The sequence below is a fragment of the Tribolium castaneum genome, chromosome 8 (assembly GCF_031307605.1).
Source record: "Tribolium castaneum strain GA2 chromosome 8, icTriCast1.1, whole genome shotgun sequence".
In the NCBI taxonomy this organism is placed as follows: Eukaryota; Metazoa; Arthropoda; class Insecta; order Coleoptera; family Tenebrionidae; genus Tribolium; species Tribolium castaneum.
Genome location: NC_087401.1, coordinates 8783780 through 8804111, shown reverse-complemented (window position 1 = coordinate 8804111; position 20332 = coordinate 8783780). Strand labels below are relative to the sequence as shown.

General features: G+C 29.6%; 1 protein-coding gene across 4 annotated transcripts in view; it reads left to right on the top strand.

The window, feature by feature from the left end:
• Positions 1 to 18614, top strand: part of Prd (paired) — a 29580-nt gene extending 10966 nt beyond the window's left edge. For 2 of the 4 annotated variants that reach the window (XM_064358178.1, XM_008196749.3), the window contains 3 exons: positions 14209 to 14571; positions 17781 to 18041; positions 18094 to 18614. In XM_064358178.1, the coding sequence (XP_064214248.1) occupies positions 14209 to 14571; positions 17781 to 18041; positions 18094 to 18356 (887 nt within the window). In that variant the 3' untranslated portion in view covers positions 18357 to 18614. Of the gene's footprint in view, positions 1 to 6086; positions 6168 to 14208; positions 14572 to 17780; positions 18074 to 18093 lie in introns of those variants that run through there. The other 2 variants (XM_015981014.2, NM_001077622.1) reach the window with 2 other exon arrangements.
• Positions 18615 to 20332: the final 1718 nt, after the last annotated feature.

Here is a 20332-nt window from a genome sequence, read left to right as displayed (position 1 = left end):
GATAAACTCTTCAAAATTGTGTTATCCATCCCCTAAAAACAAAATAAATTCATTGAATTTTGGTTTAAAAAACTTTAATTTCTCACTTTTTTTTTCGTTTCCATGGCAACCTATGAAAAAAGGCCTATGGCTAATAAATTTCTCAATCTCAACAAAAAGTTATTGTAAATTGAAAACTAATAAACATAAAGTATAGGGAATGCTAATACAGATCGATACAGAAAAAAATTCTTGTTGCATTTCATTTGAAAAAATTGAGTTATGGGTGCCATTTGAGGTTTGTTATTCTTTTTCAAAAATTTGAAAACACCAAAGGAAAGGTCTAGGCTTCCTCTTTCAAATGAGCTGAAAAATATTTCCAAATTTTTAAAAATGGCAGAGTTATCGATTTTTGAACTGGAATGTACAAATCCAAAAAAAATTAAAAACCATAAATATTTTGTAAATGGCAAAATTTAGGTATAGGGAAGGCTTATAAAAACTATCTTAAAATAACTCTAGTAATCCAAAAACGTATTAAAAAATATAGCTTTCCATTTAAAATAAGAAAGTTGATAGCGACTTCCGGTATAACCGGAAGTGCTGCCATCTTGAAAATCTTTTCATTGAGCGGGACCTTAATGATTATAGTTGTACACAAATTTTCAGATGACAATCATTATTAGAACTCTCAAGACTTCTAATGTGAGGTTTAGGCGGCACACCCTGTATAATGTCTCTGTTTCAAATGTGTCTTTTATAGCACAGCAGCCTGTACAATAGAAACTCGAAAAAATCCCTTTTTTGTGTCAAATAATTGCGTAAATCCCCCAATTAGAGTAAAACCAACAGATCATTATGTGGATAAAACACTTGCGCCACGCTCAGCTGCATTGCTTAATAACAGGCCGGTAATTAATGTTATTATTGTAAACAAATTGAATTTGTAATTATAGCCTTGTCCTTGATGCACACACTACTCGAATTAGGGGTGTTTTTTTTCTGTTTGATACGTTTTCTAATTATCGGCAAACATCTGAAATAAAAAAAAGAAACGGATCGGGTTTCAGGCGGCAAAACTGAAAGAGTGTTTCTTAATAGATATCCGATGACGTAACAAATTGTTGAAGGGGATTTTTTTTCAAACATCCAATCATTTCTCGGATGTCGGCAAACTTCTCACCTTTGCTTTTTTCTATTTTTAAGAGGATTTTTTCGGAGGCTCAGATGTTTCGTGTCGGGAAATGAAGGAAAATCGAGAAATGTTGCACATTTTATCACGTACTATTCGTGCACTTATCGGAATCTTATTAATTTCAGTGTTACATCGAGGTTGTAAAATTTAATCAACTGTGCAGTCGCTTGATTTGTTGCCGCCGGCGGCTCAGAGCATTTCGTTTTTTGATTCTTTGGAATTGTTTTATTGAAATCTTTTCACTTCTGTTGTACTAATTTGGGTAATAAAGTGCTGAAAGTGGACGATTTATGGCCGAATTGCTGCCCAGAAAGGCGTTTGAAAAATCAGGGGGCAATAAACCAGGGGTGCCAACTACCCAGAAACGACTTTAATTTATGACCCATTTGCAAGAAGTTAAGTGAAGAAAGTCCGGTGGGAATATTAAACAGTGTGTAATTTGAAAATTTGCCTGAGTTGGGCCTGAAAACCTGAAGAATGTTGGCCGGAACGAGCTTCAGATTTATCCACAAATGTAATCATAATTTAAAAGAAATTAATTAATTTTTAGATGATTGATTATGATTATTTTATCAACCAGTTTGTCTTCCACTCATGAACTTCTTTGTTTAGTTTTGATAAAAACAAGAAAAGGTTGGGGTTAAACAAAAATCTGTGCCCAAAATCAGCTTTACATTTAGGCAGAAATGTGATTACAATTTTTGGATGCTTTATTATAATTAACAGTTAATTATCTGGTTTGTTAAAAATAAAATTCCTAATGAAAACATTATTAATTAAACAACATTTAATTTGATTTTTTTAAACTGGGATTAAAAAATGTTTTGCCCAAAATCAACCAAAATCAGAAATACCTATAATTAGGTACAATTTCGTAAACAAATTAATTGATTCCTGGGTGTTTTATTAAAATTAACTTGTAGCTATAATTGGTTTGAAATCTTGCCAAAGTTGGTTTACTCCAAAAACAGCTTTAGATTTGTGCAGAAATATCACTGCAATTTCGTAAACAAATTAATTAAACCCTTGGAATTTTATTATAATTTATTTGTAATTAAACTGCTTGTTGATTATCGTGTTTGGTTGGGTCTGAATAATTTTTTGCCCAAGATGAACTTTAAATTTGCATCGAAATTATAATTATCTACCTAATTTCGTTAACAATTTAATTAATTAATTAATTATTTCTTTGTGTTTTATTAAAATTAACTTGTAATTAATTGGTTTGTCTCCCACTTGTAGATTATCTCCAAGCACTTGTATATTAAGTGTAGACAAAAGAAATTCCTGAAATGATTGTCTGAGGTAAATAAACATCTAAACATTTAATTTGAAATTTTGACAAAGTTGGATATAATTTTTTTACGCAAAATGAATTTTAAATTTGCACATAAATATAATTACAATTTTGTAAACAAATTATATTAATTAGATCTTTCGAGTTTTGTTATAATTTATTTGTAATTAACTATTTTGTCTCCAGCTTGTAGATTATCTCATTCATTTCCTCTTGTTTAGTTTTGATTAAAATAAAATTCGTGAAAAAATTATTCTTCTGAGATTAATGAAATTAAATATTGAAAATACAATTACAACTTAGTAAACGAATTAATGAAATAATTAACTTCTAATTAAGTGGTTTGTTTCCTAATTTGTATTTAGTTTTGATAAAAATAAAATTCCTAAAAAGTTGTTTGGGTCGGAAAATGTTTTGTCCATAATGATCTTAAAATTTGAAAAGTAATATAATTATCCCCTGCTGTTTTATTAAAATTAATTTGTAATTAATTGGTTTGTCTTCCATCTCCATACTTTATTTAGATAAAAATAAAATTCCTGGAATAATTTTACCTTTGTTTTATTAAACACCTTATAATTTGAAATTTTGCCAGGGTTGGAGATCTAAAAGTTATTTTACCCAAAATGAGCTTTAGATTTGCACAGAAATATAATTACATTTTTTTGAGTTTTATTATAATTTATTTGTAATTAACTAGTTTGTTTTCTACTTGTAGATTGTCTTATTCATTTCTTCGTGTTTGGTTTTAATTAAAGTAAATTTCGTGAAAAAAATATCCTTTTTGGGTTAATAAAATTAAATATTAAAAATACAATTATAACTTGGTAAACGAATTAATTAAATAATTAACTCCTAATTAAGTGGTTTGTTTCCTGCTTTGTGTTAGTTTTGATAAAAATAAAATACCTGAAATTATTATATATTATTAAATTTCGCCTTTAAGTTTGGTCAAAAAAATGATTTGCCCAAAATGAGGTTTAAAGCACAGAAATATAGGTAATTATTTATACCTACATAATTTCTTAAACATTTTAATTATTTCTTAGTGTTTCATTAAGAAGATAATTAACTTGTAATTTATTGGTTTGTCTCTCACTTGTAGATTATTGCCACGCACTTCTTTATTCAGTTTTGATAGAAATAAAATTCTTGGAATAATTTTACCTTTCTTTTATTAAACACCATGTAATCTGGAATTTTGCCAAAGTTGGATCTAAAAGTTGTTTTATCCGAAATGAGCTTTAGATTTGTACAAAAATTTAACTGCAATTTCATAAACAAATTATTTAATTAAATCCTTGGAGTTTTATTATAATTTAATTGTTATTAATTAATTTGTCACCTGCTTTTGATTAAAATAAAACTCGTGAAAAAATTATCCTTCTGCCATTAATAAAATTAAATATTAAAAATACAATTACAACTTAGTAAACGAATTAATTAAGAAATTAACTTCTAATTAAGTGGTTTGTTTCCTGCTTTGTGTTCAGTTTTGATAAAAGTAAAATTCCTGAAATTATTATCTATTTGAGTTATCTAGACATCTATTTTGCAGTTTTGTCTAAGTTTAGTCAAAAAATGTTTTGTCCAAAATAAGGTTTAAAGCACAGAAATATAAGTAATTATATATCTACATAATTTCTTAAACAATTTAATCAATTTCTTGGTGTTTTATTTTGGTTGGTTTATCTCTCAGTTGTAGATAACTCCACGCACTTCTTTATTTACTTTCGATAAATATAAAATTCCTGATTTTCCCATTGTTTAATTAAAGATCTAATTTGAAATTTTGCCAAAGTTGTTTTACCCAAAATGAGCTTTAAATTTACACAGAAATATAATTACACTTTCGTAAACAAATTATTTAATTAAATTCTTGGAGTTTTATTATAATTATTTGTAATTATTTAATTTATCACCTGTAGATTATCATGTTTGCTTTTAATTAAAATAAAATTCGTGAAAAGTTTGTTTTGGTCTGACTAATATTTTGCCCAGGATGAACTTTTAATTTGCAGTTATCTATCTAATTTCGTAAACAATTTAACAAATTATTTCTTTGTGTTTTGTTAAAATTAACTTGTAATTAATTGGTTTGTTTTCCACTTGTAAATTATTTCCATGCACTTCCATATTTAGTTTCGACAAAAAAAAATCCTGAAATAATTGTCTTTGGGACAAATAAACATTTAAACAATATCTAATTTGAAATTTTGTCAGAGTTGGATCTAAAAATTGTTTTACCCAAAATGAGCTTTAGATTTGCACAGAAATATAATTACACTTTCGTAAACAAATTATTTAATTAAATTACTTGTAGATTATCTAATTCATTTCTTTGTGTTTGGTTTTAATTAAAATAAAATTCGTGTAAAACTTATCTTTCTGAGATTATTGAAATGAAATATTGAATATACAATTATAATTTCAAATTAATTAACTAATTAGTTTCTAATTAAGTGGTTTGTTTCCTACTTTGTGTTCATTTTTGATGAAAATAAAATTTCTGAAAAAATATTTGGATCGGAAATATGTTTTGCTTTAAATCTGCAGTTATAGAATTATCTACATAATTTCTTAAATAATTTAAATATTTCTTGGTGATTTATTAAAATTAATTATTAATTAATTGGTTTGTGTCCCACTTGTAGATTATTTCCATGCACTGTTTTATTTAGTATCGATAAAAATAAGGAATAATTTTATTTTTGTTTTAATTAACAACTGTAATTTAGAATGTTGCCAAAGTTAATCTAAAAGTTATTTTACCCAAAATGAGCTTGAGATTTGTACAGGAACATAATTGCAATTTCGTAAACAAATTAATTAATTAAATCATCGGAGTTTTATTATAATTTATTTGTAATTGACTAGTTTGTCTCCTACTTGTTTAGTTTTGATTGGAAATATTGAAATTACAGTTACAACTTAGTAAACAATGAATTAACCGTAATTAATTAAGTGATTTGTTTCCTGCTTTGTGTTTAGTTCTGATAAAAATAAAATTCCTGAAAAGACGTTTTGCCAAATAATAAATCAAGCAATTTTCGGATGACTTATCATAAGTAATTAATAATGAACGGGTTTATCTCGTAGATTCCATCATGTGCTTCTTTGTGTTAAGTTTTGCTAAAAATAAAATTCTTGAAAAAAATCTTCCTCTGAGATTACTTCCATTATAACTAGCCATTCATCTTGCTATTTGCTCTTTATTCTCTATCAGCGTTTATAATAGAGCAACTTTTTGGCTTCCTTTTGGCGCATTTAACGTAATCAAAAGCAGTCCTAATTAAAACCCCCCAATTTGTAACTGTCCACCACCGCCACCATCACCACCGAAAAAATCTCATTATTTTTTCCCCAAATTAGGTGAAATGGTATTACGGCCTTAATAATGACAACAATGGAGATAAAGACCACCTGTAGATAAAACACATGCCGACGCCAGCTCACTAAAAAACCCATAAATCTTATTCTCGCCTTAAAAATGGTTTTTTTCGGGATGTGTGCATTAATTTATGATGCTATAGAGCGTGATGGCTAACAAAGTGTGCGATTCGACCGAAAATTCATACTGATATAATTATTATTAATAGTTTGGATGTGTCACAGAAATAACGATACAGGCAATTTTGGAGTTTAGTGTAACTAATCCTACAATAAAGGAGGATTTTTGTGCCGTCTTGTGGAAAGGTAAATTGGAGCGCTTCCGGTGGGGGTGATAATTTGACACTGGGAGTGTAATTACATGGGCTTTGATGGATTCAAATGCATCGCAATGAGGGAAGCGAGCTATTTTAATTGCATGGGAACTTGCACTTTTCGTAATGGAAAATATGCGGAGATTTTTTTGCTGCCTCTAAAATTAACTTAATCGCACTCAAACTATCACACGCACAAACTATACTAGTTTACAACGTTTTTTACCAATAGATGAAACCATTATTTATCAGTAGAAAAATTAAACCTAAAATCTGATCGAGGAAAACTAGGACTTTTTTTAAATTTTTATTATACACAGTGTGAGGAAATTTTATGGGATGGCCATGAGGCCACAACCGATCAGCCGACTCGTCGTAGCGCTCTGGCGATGTTCATATTTATCGATGAAATGGTCCGTTATAGCGCGTACATTGGCGTAGTTTACTTGGGGTTTATACAATTAATGCTACCGGTCGCTTACAAAAATCTTATTAAAACATAAATGTTATTGTTTTATTATAATTACGGAGTACCCAAGAAAAAAAAATAGTCGCTAATTTATTCAGACTGCGGTATATTTGTTGAGATTATTTTCTGAATCAATTTTAAAAAAAGGCACTTAATTTGACATAATCGTTAAAAAATAACTTCATCATTTCCTCAATCTTACATGGACACCAATGAAGATGTTTAATACAGGGGAGCGTAAGTCACTATTATATTTTGAAAATGTTGCGTTTTAATTCAATGGAAATTAAAATTAAAAACTAAATTAAAATATTTTAATCATTTTCTCTGAGAAATACGCTTGAATAACTGTGATTCTTTCTAAATTCTCGAAAACTGATTCCGTTTTGCGGTTAAAATATCTTTGAATTTCGAAAAAGATCTTTCTACATCACAGCTGGTTACAGGAGTAAATAAAAAGTTTGGTGCTAATGCAAAATATGTCGAAGGTGGTACATTATTCGCTATTTGTTTTAAAACTAGAAAATCGGGATTTCTAGTAACTGCGTCAATATTTGCATTAAATTTATCTTGTAATGACCATTCTACAGATTTTAACTCTATCAACGTAGACTCAAATTTCTCAACTGTAATGTATAATTTTAAATTTTACGTTTCTAGAAATTTGATCGTAGTTGGAATATTTGAAAAATTGTTTTCAATAAAATTAAGTTGAGAAACTAAATTTGTGGTTAAAACTAAAGTTTTACATTGTTTAATGCTTTGTGCATCGTCGTTTAAAGCAATAAACAAATGATTTTAATTGATTAAAATTTTTAGAAATTTGCTTCTAACCAAGTACCCCAGCGTGTAACTACAATTGTTGATTCGTCAGAAACGTTACGATTTGTATATTTTTTTAAAAAGGACTTTAAAGAAGGATTATTTAGTTATCTACAAAATGTGCTCGAGGTGAAATCGCAGCGTATTTCCCTTTGAAACGTGGTGTGGTTGAAAACATTTCAAGGGTAAAAAATGGTAAATAATTAAAAAAATATTAATGTCACACCAAAGAATACTTTGAAATGAATTACAATTTCGTAATCTAGTTCTACTGGGTCACTTTTATGCTTTTTAAATAATTACATGAGATAAAAATGTTCTTTTGACTTTTTAGATATTATTAAAATTAACAGAGTTAGGGCGGTTAAAAGTAAAGGTATAATATTAATAGAAGTGACATTAATTATTTTTTAATTATTTACGAATTACGATTTTTAGCTCTCGAAATGTTATCAAAGGTGATGAACACGCTTCAGAGGGAAATACGGTTCGGTTTCACCTCAGGCGCATTTTGCAGTAATTTTAAATTGCAATAACTTGGTGAGTCTTACAGATAACGAAATGATTCTTGCACCAAAAATTTATTTCATGTATTAGCTTTATTTCGTCTCCATTATGTGGGAGTCTATCTTTTAAATTAAAAAACTTTCTCGCATCTCGAAAATTTCACTACACAATTATGGAACGTTACAAGAAAATATAATTTTTTTGGTTTCCCTTTATCAAAACTCAACCTTGTTAAACTACGTATAAATCTGCATTTATTGAAAATTTGTTTGCAAAAAACGGAGTTTCTAGCTTTATCCAGAAGGAAGATATGAGTATGTAAACGCAAAATGTGTCCAATTTTAGGTGTTTGCAAATTTTTAGCTAAAACGTCTTTTCAGCCCCTTCGCGAGGATTAAAACAAAAAATTCTTTGTCTAAACATTTTTTAATACTCTTTCGTAACTTATATCAACAATGCAAGCTGTTCCACAACATTTCGATTTAAAGGTTTATCTGACTGCAAGCGCGCGCCCATGCACTAACGTTCGCCCATAAGATTTCCTCACACTGTATAAAGCATCAGTATTTGACAATTTTTGCGACATCATAAATGTTACAGACTGCCTTTTTTTCTACTATAAGGGTCATTTTATCTTAATACAGACTAGTAGTAAAAGAACAGCATATTTTTATCCCAAAAACCTTTATAACTTTCTTCAAAACTTATGGAAACATTCATCATGTTCATCGCTTAAGCTTCCCAGGTTTTGTTAGAATAATTTAAACACAAACATAGAAAAAGTTGTTTGGGCTTAATCTACATTCACTTGACGATATTTTAAAACAAATAAAATGTTTAACAGTTAGTTTATCATAGAAACAATGAATGCCAAACTAGACACCAAAAAGAAATTTTCTAAACTTTTAGTGAATATACAGGGTGTAACGAAAAGATGGGGACAACAGTGAACTAGAAATTCCTCAGCTCAAAATAGAGCGATTTAGTCCAACTTACCTCTACACCATGTTAGAGGTGCCAGATTTCAAAAATTATTTTCAATTTTTTTTAATAACCTTTTAATGGAATAATCGATTTCTAGGATATTTGGTAAAAGTTATTTGCCAACAAAACCGTATGTTTTCATACTGAAGTACTCACCAATCCACAATTTAAGACATATTTTTGTTATACTTTAGCTGAGTAGTGTATTTCTTTTTTTTATTTGAAAGACCTGTTCTTTTTAAACAATTTTTGCAACTTAGAAAATTTTTGCATCGGCCTCGGTTTTAAGGTAAAAAAATTATTCAAGTTGATGTGTCAAAATTTTAGACCTTTGCCTATTCATTATTATTAGGTTTTATTTTTTTTTAATTTTTTGGCTTTAGTGCCTTTATGTACCGGGTGCTCAAAAATTGGCGCACCAACTCAATGGAGTGTGGAAGAGAATTGCTTACATATAAAGGTAAAAATAGTAAAAAAAAACTTTGTATTAAAGTTATTGATAAATAACGAATTTTAAATAAATGATATGTGGCAACGTTGTCTAACAGTCATGATCGTAATTCGGAAATAAAATTAACTAGACGCCCTCTGGTGATGACTTTTGAACTATGTCGAAAACAGTAAAGAAATTTTCGTAATGCCACATTTAACTGACATTTAATGAACTGTTCAACAATTTTGCATGTATAGTGTTAATTACTTACAATAGAAAGAATCACTTTAAAAGTACATGGTGGTAAATACTAGCGTTGACTTTGGTTCTGTAGTTTTTCGTGGTATAAAGTGTTTGTTGTTGGGATTTGAAAGTGGATAAAAAGTGAAAAATATTTAAATTTTGATTACAAAGTGTTATCAAACAGTTGTCTGATTAAAGACTATAAGTAATGGATCACAGCGAACATAAACTTGGGCTCAAGAAACCAATAAATTAGTGAAGTTTGTGGATTTTAGGTTAGAATTTTTCCACTGATAAAATCATGAAATACTTCGATAAATCAACAAAACTACAATTAAGATTAACAACTGCTAATACACTTAAACGTAAATTATGCCAAAAGGTAGGCTTTTCAATGTCTTTGTAATAATTTTCCAATAAAGAAAGTGAACCAAACAGTCATTCGTTATTCGTGTTTTCCTCGTCATCTCTAATTTGTCAACATTCGTTTCTTCCATCAAAGACACAATAGTCATTCCGCATAGGCAATACAATAATTGTGAAGGCTCAAAATTCGTACAACGCTCAAAATATCCGAATAAACATTTTCCCGCCATTTATGGTTACTGTTTTCGACCTAGCTCAGTGGCGCCCCCAACGGTAACTTTACCTCCGAATAGAACTTGATCAACAATAAAAAAAATATTTTTGAAACGGTTTCCTAGAAAATAATTTCTGGTGTTGGCAAAGAAAACTATGATTTTTTTTATGATTGTCATTTTCTTAAATTCAAAAAACTGACAAAGTCTGATAGGAAATTAAAAAATAACTATTCATCGTTTTGTTAGGAAACTATTACTTAGTGCAAAACATAAAAACGATAAAAAATAATGAAAACTGGAGAAGTTAAAATAAGTTTGTAGCTCCAGATTTTTTAAAATATGACTTTAGGAATTTTTTCAAGAATTTTCCCGCGATCTACTCATGCTTCTCAATAATGTACCAGTGAGTTGGTGCGCCAGTTTTTGAGCATCCTGTATGTGTATCCTAGATAACAATAATCAAATTAGTTATTAATTTTTTTCACAAAATTGTAAATTTCTAAAAATGGTACGATTTCTACCCAACACAACAAATTACAATCTACACTGTTGTTGTGGAAAAATTATCACTTACAATTATAATAAGTAAAGTAATAATTAAATAATTAAATTAAATTTTTACAACCAATAATCATAACTGACGAACGTCCGAAATGTTGACACTTTTACATAAATTATTTTTTTATTCCAAAACCAAGGCCGATACAAAAATTTTATAAGATACAAAAAGTGTTCAGAAATAAAAAGGCTTTCGGACAAAAAAGAATTACACCATTCAGATAACATATAACAAAAAGTACTTTACAATAAAATAAAATCAAAAGAAATAGCACAAAACATGAAGTTTTGATGAAAAAATACTTGTACCAAATTTCATCAAAATCGATTATTTCATTTAGAACTTACTAATAAAAAACAAAAATAATTTTTGAACTTTGGCGCCCTCTAACTTTTAAACAGTGCAACTTGCTATCGTTTTATTTTGATTTGGAAAATCTCTGGTTTCTTTTTGTACCCATCTTTCGTTAAACACTGTATTTAAAAACTAGACGTGATAGACAAATGTAACATATACAGGGTGTATTAGAAATATGTGTCTTAATTTTAACTGGTAACAGAGCACAACTAATAAAACATCTTTTCTATTCCGTAATTTTTCAATAAAAAATTGGCAAATTTACTTAAAATTTGGAAAAAGATAACATACTGAAATATGTACCTGCCTATGAGTACAAAAATAAGAGAGGCGAATTATTTTCATTGTGATAGAAACGGACAATTTAAACAATTTAAAACGACAATGAAAATTGTTGCTATGAATACAAACTAATTATTAAACACTGACCAAGGAGGAATACAGTGAAAATTATAAATAAGAATTTTGCAATGTATTTGATGATTTAACACGTAATAACGTATTTCTGATACACCCTGTATTTTAGTTATCAGCGAGTAAGCAGAAAACAAAATCAGTATAAATTGTCTCTTGGTAAAAGATTTTTTTTTGTTGTAAACTAGTATTATTATTTAGGTATTTCGAAGGTTTTGAGTCGTATACTTTCCGACAGTAATAGGCGAATTTTGGAAAAATTTGGAAATGTGTTTATTTTTTATAAATAAAGCAATGCTGTGGTTTGTTTTATTGAACCTAATTCGATGATGGTTTTGTAAGAAGTTTTGACGAAATTATCTCTAAATAAATAAGACACTTGAAAATACCAAAAAGAATTCAACAATTTTTCGACAAATATTTGCGAAATAATTATTGTATTTCTGTTTGAAACATATACCAAGAAAAAAACAGCAAAACCTAATTTTCTCTTATTAAAAAAAAGAACGCGCGGGAAGTTTCGTACAATGCGGCAATTGCACTGTCTTTGGAATGTTTAAATTTTTCCCTAAAGGATCACGTTTTTACTTAATAAAGTGCCAAAATAAGGCAACTTAAGGTATTTTTCTTGTTTTTAAGCGAGTAAATGTTAGAAATCAACCCATTTAAATAAAAGAAGAAATCGCTGAAGATCAACTTAAACAAATTATTCTTAGGAAATTTGACTGTTTCCGACTCTGCTTATTAGGTAATGAATTTTCGTCTCGCTTTAGCAAAATTTCACAAAAAACGCAGTGTTTTTATCTCAAAAAAGTGCTTACAACTCTAGAACAATGCAAATATTGTTCGATTTTAGTGTGTGGTTACTTTCACGAAATTTCATTAAACAATCACATTTTTGACCGAAAACGGTACTCAATGCCAAAAATGGATACTTTCCATGTGATTTGTCTTGTTTTAAGCGAGTAATCGTTGGAGACTAATTTATTTAAATGAAACAGGTGCCAAAATAAAACGCTTTTTAAGCTATTTTCAGACAAATTGGTTCGTTTTAAAGCAAGGAACTGTTGAACATCAATGAAAATAACGCGATTTAAAATGTATTTCCTTCCCAATTTAGCAAAGTTTCAACAAAATTTTACTAAACAATCGACATTTTGGATGAAAAATTAACCTACTTTTATTTAAACGAAGCAAAAATCAAAACAAGACAACTTAAACCAGATTTAGTTGATTCTTTGACGATATGCCTCGTTTCAAGGGAAGAATCGCTTAGAAAACGTAATAGAAACGAAAAAAAGAAAAAAAAAAAGAAACAAGTGTCAAATTAACGCGATATGAGGAATTTCCCAATGATTTGGATTTATTGATATACAGAAATTTCAGCTTCGACATATTTTTTAATTGTGTTGTACATTATTTTCTATTATTTTTTGGCAAAATTCATTTGTATTTTGTATATAATTATTTTCAGTAATTTGATCAAAATTCATAACAATTATTTACGTAATTCAAAGGATTAGGTATTTATGTACTTATTGATTACACTTTGTTAAAGCGAAGCCTAACCGAAAATTAAGAAATCAAACACAATACTAGAGAAAATTAAAAGAGGAGAGTAAGTAAGAGGTTTGAACCAACAATCAATTTATAACAAACAAAATATTTCACTGTAAGGATCTAAATGATCGCTGAAAATCAATGATAATTAAAAAAGTAAAAGTGTCTCACAAAGGACTACGGATATCTGAAGGTTATTGAGTTAGGATATGAAACGACGTTCAAATAAAACGTTCCTGTCCTCGATAATTCCGTTATTGTCGCCAGAGAGCGCAGCCATTACCGTATAAGTTTTCTTCAGAGTAATGAAGTTGAAAAAATTGTTGTATTCGTATAATGGTTAACACACAGCAAACGAAAAAAATTACAGACCGTTAGGGCATTAAATTCTCAATAGTAAAATATAAATGTAATGCAAAAATTTTATTACAAACTATATTTAAAAAAACTTCAAACTTTTACCAATTAGCACTCTGCTCCATATTTTTTAAAACGCTGCGAATACGGTTACAGATACTAGAAAAATGTTAGAAAGAGAGTTGTAGAGAATTAAATTTACTACAAAAAAGTCCGCGAGACTATATCTTTATCTTCAACCATTAAGGCCCCAAAGTCGTTCAAAGACGCTCAAGCGACGGATTTGCTTCATTTTGCCGGTGGTCAAGAATTTCAAAGTTAATTTATACCTAAACCGTTGAAGATAGAAATATGGTGTTGCAGACTTTTTTGTAGAAAATTTAATTCTCTACAATTTTGTTCCTTACACTTTTTTTGTATTTTCAACCGTATTTGCAGCGTTCGCAAAAATATGAGGTGGAACGTAAATTGATAATTCTAAGCGATCATTTTTTGCGCACCGTCGCATATTTATCAAAACGCTGGGAATACAGTTGAAGATTGAAGAACAAAAAAAGTGTAAGGAACAAAGTTGTGAAAAATTAAATTTCCTCTGCCCTACTATTTTTTTTTTGGGTTCTGAAAATCCTGTGATTTTGTAACGCAGTAGATAAGACTTTGTTATTTTTTTATTTATTATTTATTTATTTATTAAAATAATTACAATATCAGCAATTTTAATTTATTATTTTTATTTTTGGTTTTTAGACAAATCCACCGACAACGAAGGCGTCTCTGACTGCGATAGCGAACCGGGGATTCCCCTGAAACGCAAACAGCGCCGCTCCCGAACAACCTTCACCGCTCACCAATTGGACGAGCTGGAGAAGGCCTTCGAACGTACCCAATACCCTGACATCTACACCAGGGAGGAACTCGCCCAAAGGACTAAACTAACAGAAGCCCGAATCCAGGTCTGGTTCAGTAACCGACGTGCCAGACTTCGAAAACAAATCACTTCGGCTGCTACGCCTTTAGTGCGCTCCTACGCCCCTGAACGCTACCCGCCCCTGGCACAAGGCGTGAACGACGACGCCTTCAACAGCGTCGCGACGCCGACGCCAACCTCAGGTAAAAACTTCTAATGTTTTGTTAATTAGGAATCACGGGTAAAGATTGTTAAGTTATTAAAAAACATTTCTTATTGAATAATAAACATCAAATTCCAAATTATGTTACCCTTTTTTGTGAAAACAAATCGATATAATACGAGTTTTGTAAGACGTTCTATTGTGGCACGAATGGTTTTAGAGCACGACGAAGGAGTGCTCGAATAGAATGAGTGCCACAATTAAGTCTTGTAAAACGAATGTAAAATAATATTTTTTCTACTTTTCTATTTTTTGTTGCTAAGATATTAATGTTAATGTTAATGTTATGTTAATGTTAATGTTAATGTTAATGTTCACCAGTTCTACTGTTTCTAATCTTATTATACCCCTTCGCATAGAGTGAGTCATTTTTTAATGTGACTTTATTAAAATAATATTGTGCTTTTGCTACAGTTCGAATTTTTTTTAAAAAGACTACACATGCTTTAAATATAATTTAATAGTACTAGATGACCATAAAATATTGTACCAAAAATATATTGGCAACACTTGAGTTATTGGCATTCCTATTATTGAAATTTTGATTGGCAAGTTTGCTAAATAAAGGACCGGTTTTTAAAAGCGTCATTAATTTAATCCACAATTAAATGCCTGATTAACTGATCACGTGACCAAATTCAAGCAATTTAGTTGGTCCATTTGGGTTGTTCATTTTAAAAACGAATTAAAATTTAACAGTAGTTTCAATAAACCGGCCCTAAGATTTCATTTTTTTAAATAATACAGTGAAACCTCCGAATAACGGACACCTCTTCACAACGGACAATTAAAAATCACCCGTCGGTGTCCGTTGCCTGAGTGGTTTTACTGTAATAAGAAAAGCATTTATTAAAACCTCTGTTACGAACAAAACAAATAAATAAACTCAAAAAATAACTAAAACCAGAATAAATGCAAAATCAAAATACATAAAAATACTCAACAGAAAATAATATTTGAGGTACTTTAAAAAAATACTTAAGTAAGTATTTATTGTTAAAGTGATATAAAAAGAATTCTTAATAATATTGAAGAAAAGAAAATAATGATACAGAATTAAAAACAAAGACAGTAAAAAAACAAAAAATTGCTAAAGTAAAAAATATTTTAACTTTATCGTTTTTTTAAATAAGTTTATATTTGTTACCAACCTGGCGATTAAAATCACATCCTTAAATTGTCATCTGGTATATTTTATACAATGTGTTTTTAAATGATCCTCATCTGGTCGTCTGTGAATTTCCCATGTAAAATTAGACATGGTACAAACCTTACACTTAATTTAATAGTACCATATGAACATAAAATATTGTGCTAAAAGATATATTGGCAACACCTGAGTTATTGGCATTCCTGCTAGTTTATTATGTAAGATTTTAATATTTAAATTTGATTGGCAAGTTTGCCAAATTAAGGACCGGTTTTTAAAAGCGTCATTAATTTAACCCGCAATTAAATGCCTGATTAACTGATCACGTGACCAAATTCAAGCAATTTAGTTGGTCCATTTGAGTTGTTCATTTTAACAACGAATTAAAATTTAACAGTGGTTTCAATAAACCGGCCCCAAGATTTCATTTTTTTAAATAATACAGTGAAACCTCAGAATAACGGACACCTCTTCACAACGGACAATTAAAGAGTACCCGTCGGTGTCCGTTACCTGAAAGGTTTTACTGTAATAATAAAAGCCTTTATTAAAACCTCTCTTAAAAACAAAACAAATAAATAAACTCAAAAAATAACTAAAACCAGAATAAATGTAAAAACAAAATAGATAAAAAGATTCAACAGAAAATAATATTTGAGGTGGTTTAAAAAAATAACTTAATGTATTTTTTGTTAAAGTGATATAAAAAGAAAAGTATGTATTCTTAATAATATTGAGGAAAAGAAAATAATGATACAGAATTAAAACCAAAGACAGTAAAAAAACAAAAAATTGCTAAAGTAAAGAATATTTGAACTTTATCGTTTTTTTAAATAAGTTTATATTTGTTACCAACCTGGCGATTAAAATCACATCCTTAAATTGTCATCTGGTATATTTTATACAATGTGTTTTTAAATGATTCTCATCTGGTCGTCTGTGAATTTCCCATGTAAAATTAGACATGGTACAAACCCTACATTTAATTTAATAGTACCATATGAACATAAAATATTGTGCTAAAGATATATTGGCAACACCTGAGTTATTGGCATTCCTGCTAGTTTATTATGTAAGATTTTAACATTTAAATTTGATTGGCAAGTTTGCCAAATTAAGGACCGGTTTTTAAAAGCGTCATTAATTTAACCCGCAATTAAATGCCTGATTAACTGATCACGTGACCAAATTCAAGCAATTTAGTTGGTCCATTTGAGTTGTTCATTTTAACAACGAATTGAAATTTAACAGTGGTTTCTATAAACCGGCCCTAAGATTTCATTTTTCTAAATAATACAGTGAAACCTCCGAATAACGGACACCTCTTCACAACGTACAATTAAAAATCACCCGTCGGTGTCCGTTGTCTGAAAAGTTTCACTGTAATAATAAAAGCCTTTATTAAAACCTCTCTTAAAAACAAAACAAATAAATAAACTCAAAAAATAACTAAAACCAGAATAAATGCAAAAACAAAATACATAAAAAGACTCAAGAGAAAATAATATTTGAGGTACTTTAAAAAATCACTTAATGTATTTATCGTTAAATATGAAAAGAAAATTATGTATTCTTAATAATATTGAGGAAAAGAAAACAGAATTAAAAACAAAGACAGTATAAAAACAAAAAATTGCTAAAGTAAAAAATATTTTAACTTTATAGTTTTTTTAAATAAGTTTATATTTGTTATTAACCTGGCGATTAAAATCACATCCTTAAATTGTCATCTGGTATATTTTATGCAATGTGTTTTTAAATGATTCTCATCTAGTCGTCGGTGAATTTCCCATGTAAAATCAGACAATTAGTGATTTTCACAACTGACAGTTTTGACATTTATTGACAGAGAATTCAATTGAGTAGAGCGGCACACATTTTTTTTACATGTAAACTAATTTCAAAGTAAACTAGATGACAATCATTTAAAAACACATTGTATTATTTAATTAAAGGGTACAACAAGTCAAGATAGGACTTTAGGAAAAATAAAAATATAGTCAAATAGTTTAATTATAGTGTTTAATGATTGTTTGCAGTGATGACAGAGCTGTATCCAAGTCCGGTTCCGGGCCACTCGACGTCCCCCAACCTCCCATTGACCCACAACATTGCCCATAACCCATATCCGTCCCATTCCATCTACCCATCGTCCAATCTAATGCCCCTCAACAACATCCAGAATTTGAGCCAAAGCGGGATCAATTACAAGGACACGAACGACAACAACGTTTCGGCGGTTACGACCCAACATCAGGGATACCCCACCAACACTGTGACGATCCTTGGGCCCAACAGTGGTAACACTCCGAAAATTTTACTACAAATTTGATTAATTCATCAATTTTGCAGGGAACAGCAACAGTAATGAGCCCCCATGCCCCACCGACGCCCCCGCCCCCAACAACCTCCAGTGGGGGATGCCCCCCGCCCAAATCCCGCGCAATCCCAGCCCCAGTCAAAATATTCCCACTAGTTTGGGGCAGATTGGACAACCGTTGAGTCAAAGTTTTCCCGCGTTTGGACAAAACAGTATCGATAATACAGGAATCCACTATTCAGCGCACAATTCGCCCAAAAGTTTCGGACATCAGCCGTACTATGGGTGGTTTTGACGAATTTTGAATTTGAAACCCGTTAAAGAAATCGGTTTACCAGTGATGAAGTTTTGTATTTTTTGTATTATTATCTTGCACTGTGTTTGAGGGCAAATCAGGAGATAGAGCCAAATGGGTTTTTAATAATACTTCACCCACAGTAATTTAAGTTAAGTAATATATTGTGTAGGTTTATGATTATTTTCGTATTGTATTACCTATTTTCGCATTTCTTTGTATCATAGTGTGAATAAAATAAATGAGACAAGTCGGAAAGTGTTTATTTTGTCACACCGCCCAAAATTGAGTGTTTAGTCTGCGGTCCGCTTGAAAACACATTTTAACTACTTTTCATTGTGAAGATCTGACAATTTTATTAACCTTTTTCACTTGGCAATTTTCGAAAACGTTAAGATTTTGCTTTTTTTGTTATGCAAAATTCGAGAGTTTGAGACATTAAGCATTACTTGGTTGCCACATGTTTGCAGCACGAGCGCAGGGAGTGTAATAAATTGCTTTTCAAATAAATTTTGTAACAAATAACTCCTAATTTTTAGCACGAGAATTACTAAATTTAAATTTCGGTCACTTATCGTCCAAAAAATTATCATTACTCCCTCGTAGATTGATATTTTGTTCATATCCGTAATTTTAAGATTTTTTAATCAATTCCGACTAATTCAGATGGTATTAGTATTCTTTTGTTCTCTAAGATTTTTGTAAAAATTAATGAATCAAACTGTTTTTACCAAACAAAAATTTAAACTCAACATAAAACAAAATATATTCTGCATCTTGCTGATGAAATTTTTGAAAATAGAATCAGTGTGTTTTATAAATTTTTGAGTGCATAATCTTTGGTAGTTTGCGATTTTGAAAATTTTGAGTGATTGTTATTGTATGCTAATGAAACTAATTTATGCAAATTTCATTTTATATTTATTTCTTAGTTGATTCACATTCCTTTGTTCTTTATTACAATTATCTTAGCCTCTTAGCTTCCTTTTTCACTCAAAAAAATTCCAAAAATTAAAGATTCCAAACAAAGTTTTTATTAACATATAACGCTTTATTAATTTTTATGCAGATTTTCTAATTATTTCTTTGTTGATTCATATTCCTTTGTTCTTTATTAGAATTACATTACCCTCATAGCTCCTTCTTTCAGAGGATTTACATTTTTTAAACGCAAAATTCCATTTTTTAAAATCTGATATTTTTTGTGATTTGCATTAATTAGCGATAATTTGAAAAAAAATACAAAATGATAAGTTAACAATGGAAAGGTAACACGTACTTTAATTTAAATTTAATTAAATGTTCCAACAAACAAACAAAATTTTGAATAACACTCATGCGTAAACGCTTAAAGTTCTTGGGCGTCTAGGTATGTAACTCGCATACGCTCGTTGCATAACGACAGCCCTCGAACTTTAAGTTTGTGTTTTCGCTCTTGTATTTATTAATAACTGTTCCGCATTTCGTTCTATATGTAAGTGAAATATTAAAATTGAATTCTGTTTTGGGCAATTTTGAGGTTTTTTGTCAACTCCGAGAATTATTTTCTGTAGTTTTATTATGTTGTTCAGTATCTCGTACATATTTTAGTGTTCGTAAAAATTAATGAATCAAGCAAAGTAGGTATAGTCACGATCAAAAAGAATGACATCCCTAGAACCGCAGCCACAAATCTTTTTGAAATGATATTATGGTAAATGCGTACTGAAGGATTTGTTGAAATTTATAAACTAAAAGATTTCAGTTGGATTTTTGCTATCGGGCCCGGTTAACAGGGGTGTCATTCTTTTTGATCGTGACTGTACCTATGATGGAATTAGTGTCCTAAGTATCATAGTTTTTGTTAATAATTTATTAGTTTTCTCAAGCAATTATTCAACTGTCAATTAATTTAAATCAGTTTACGAGGTTGGTTAAATTAAAGAAAGAAAGAAAATTTGGTGTCATTTTAGGTTTTTAAATTATATCGTTTTTAT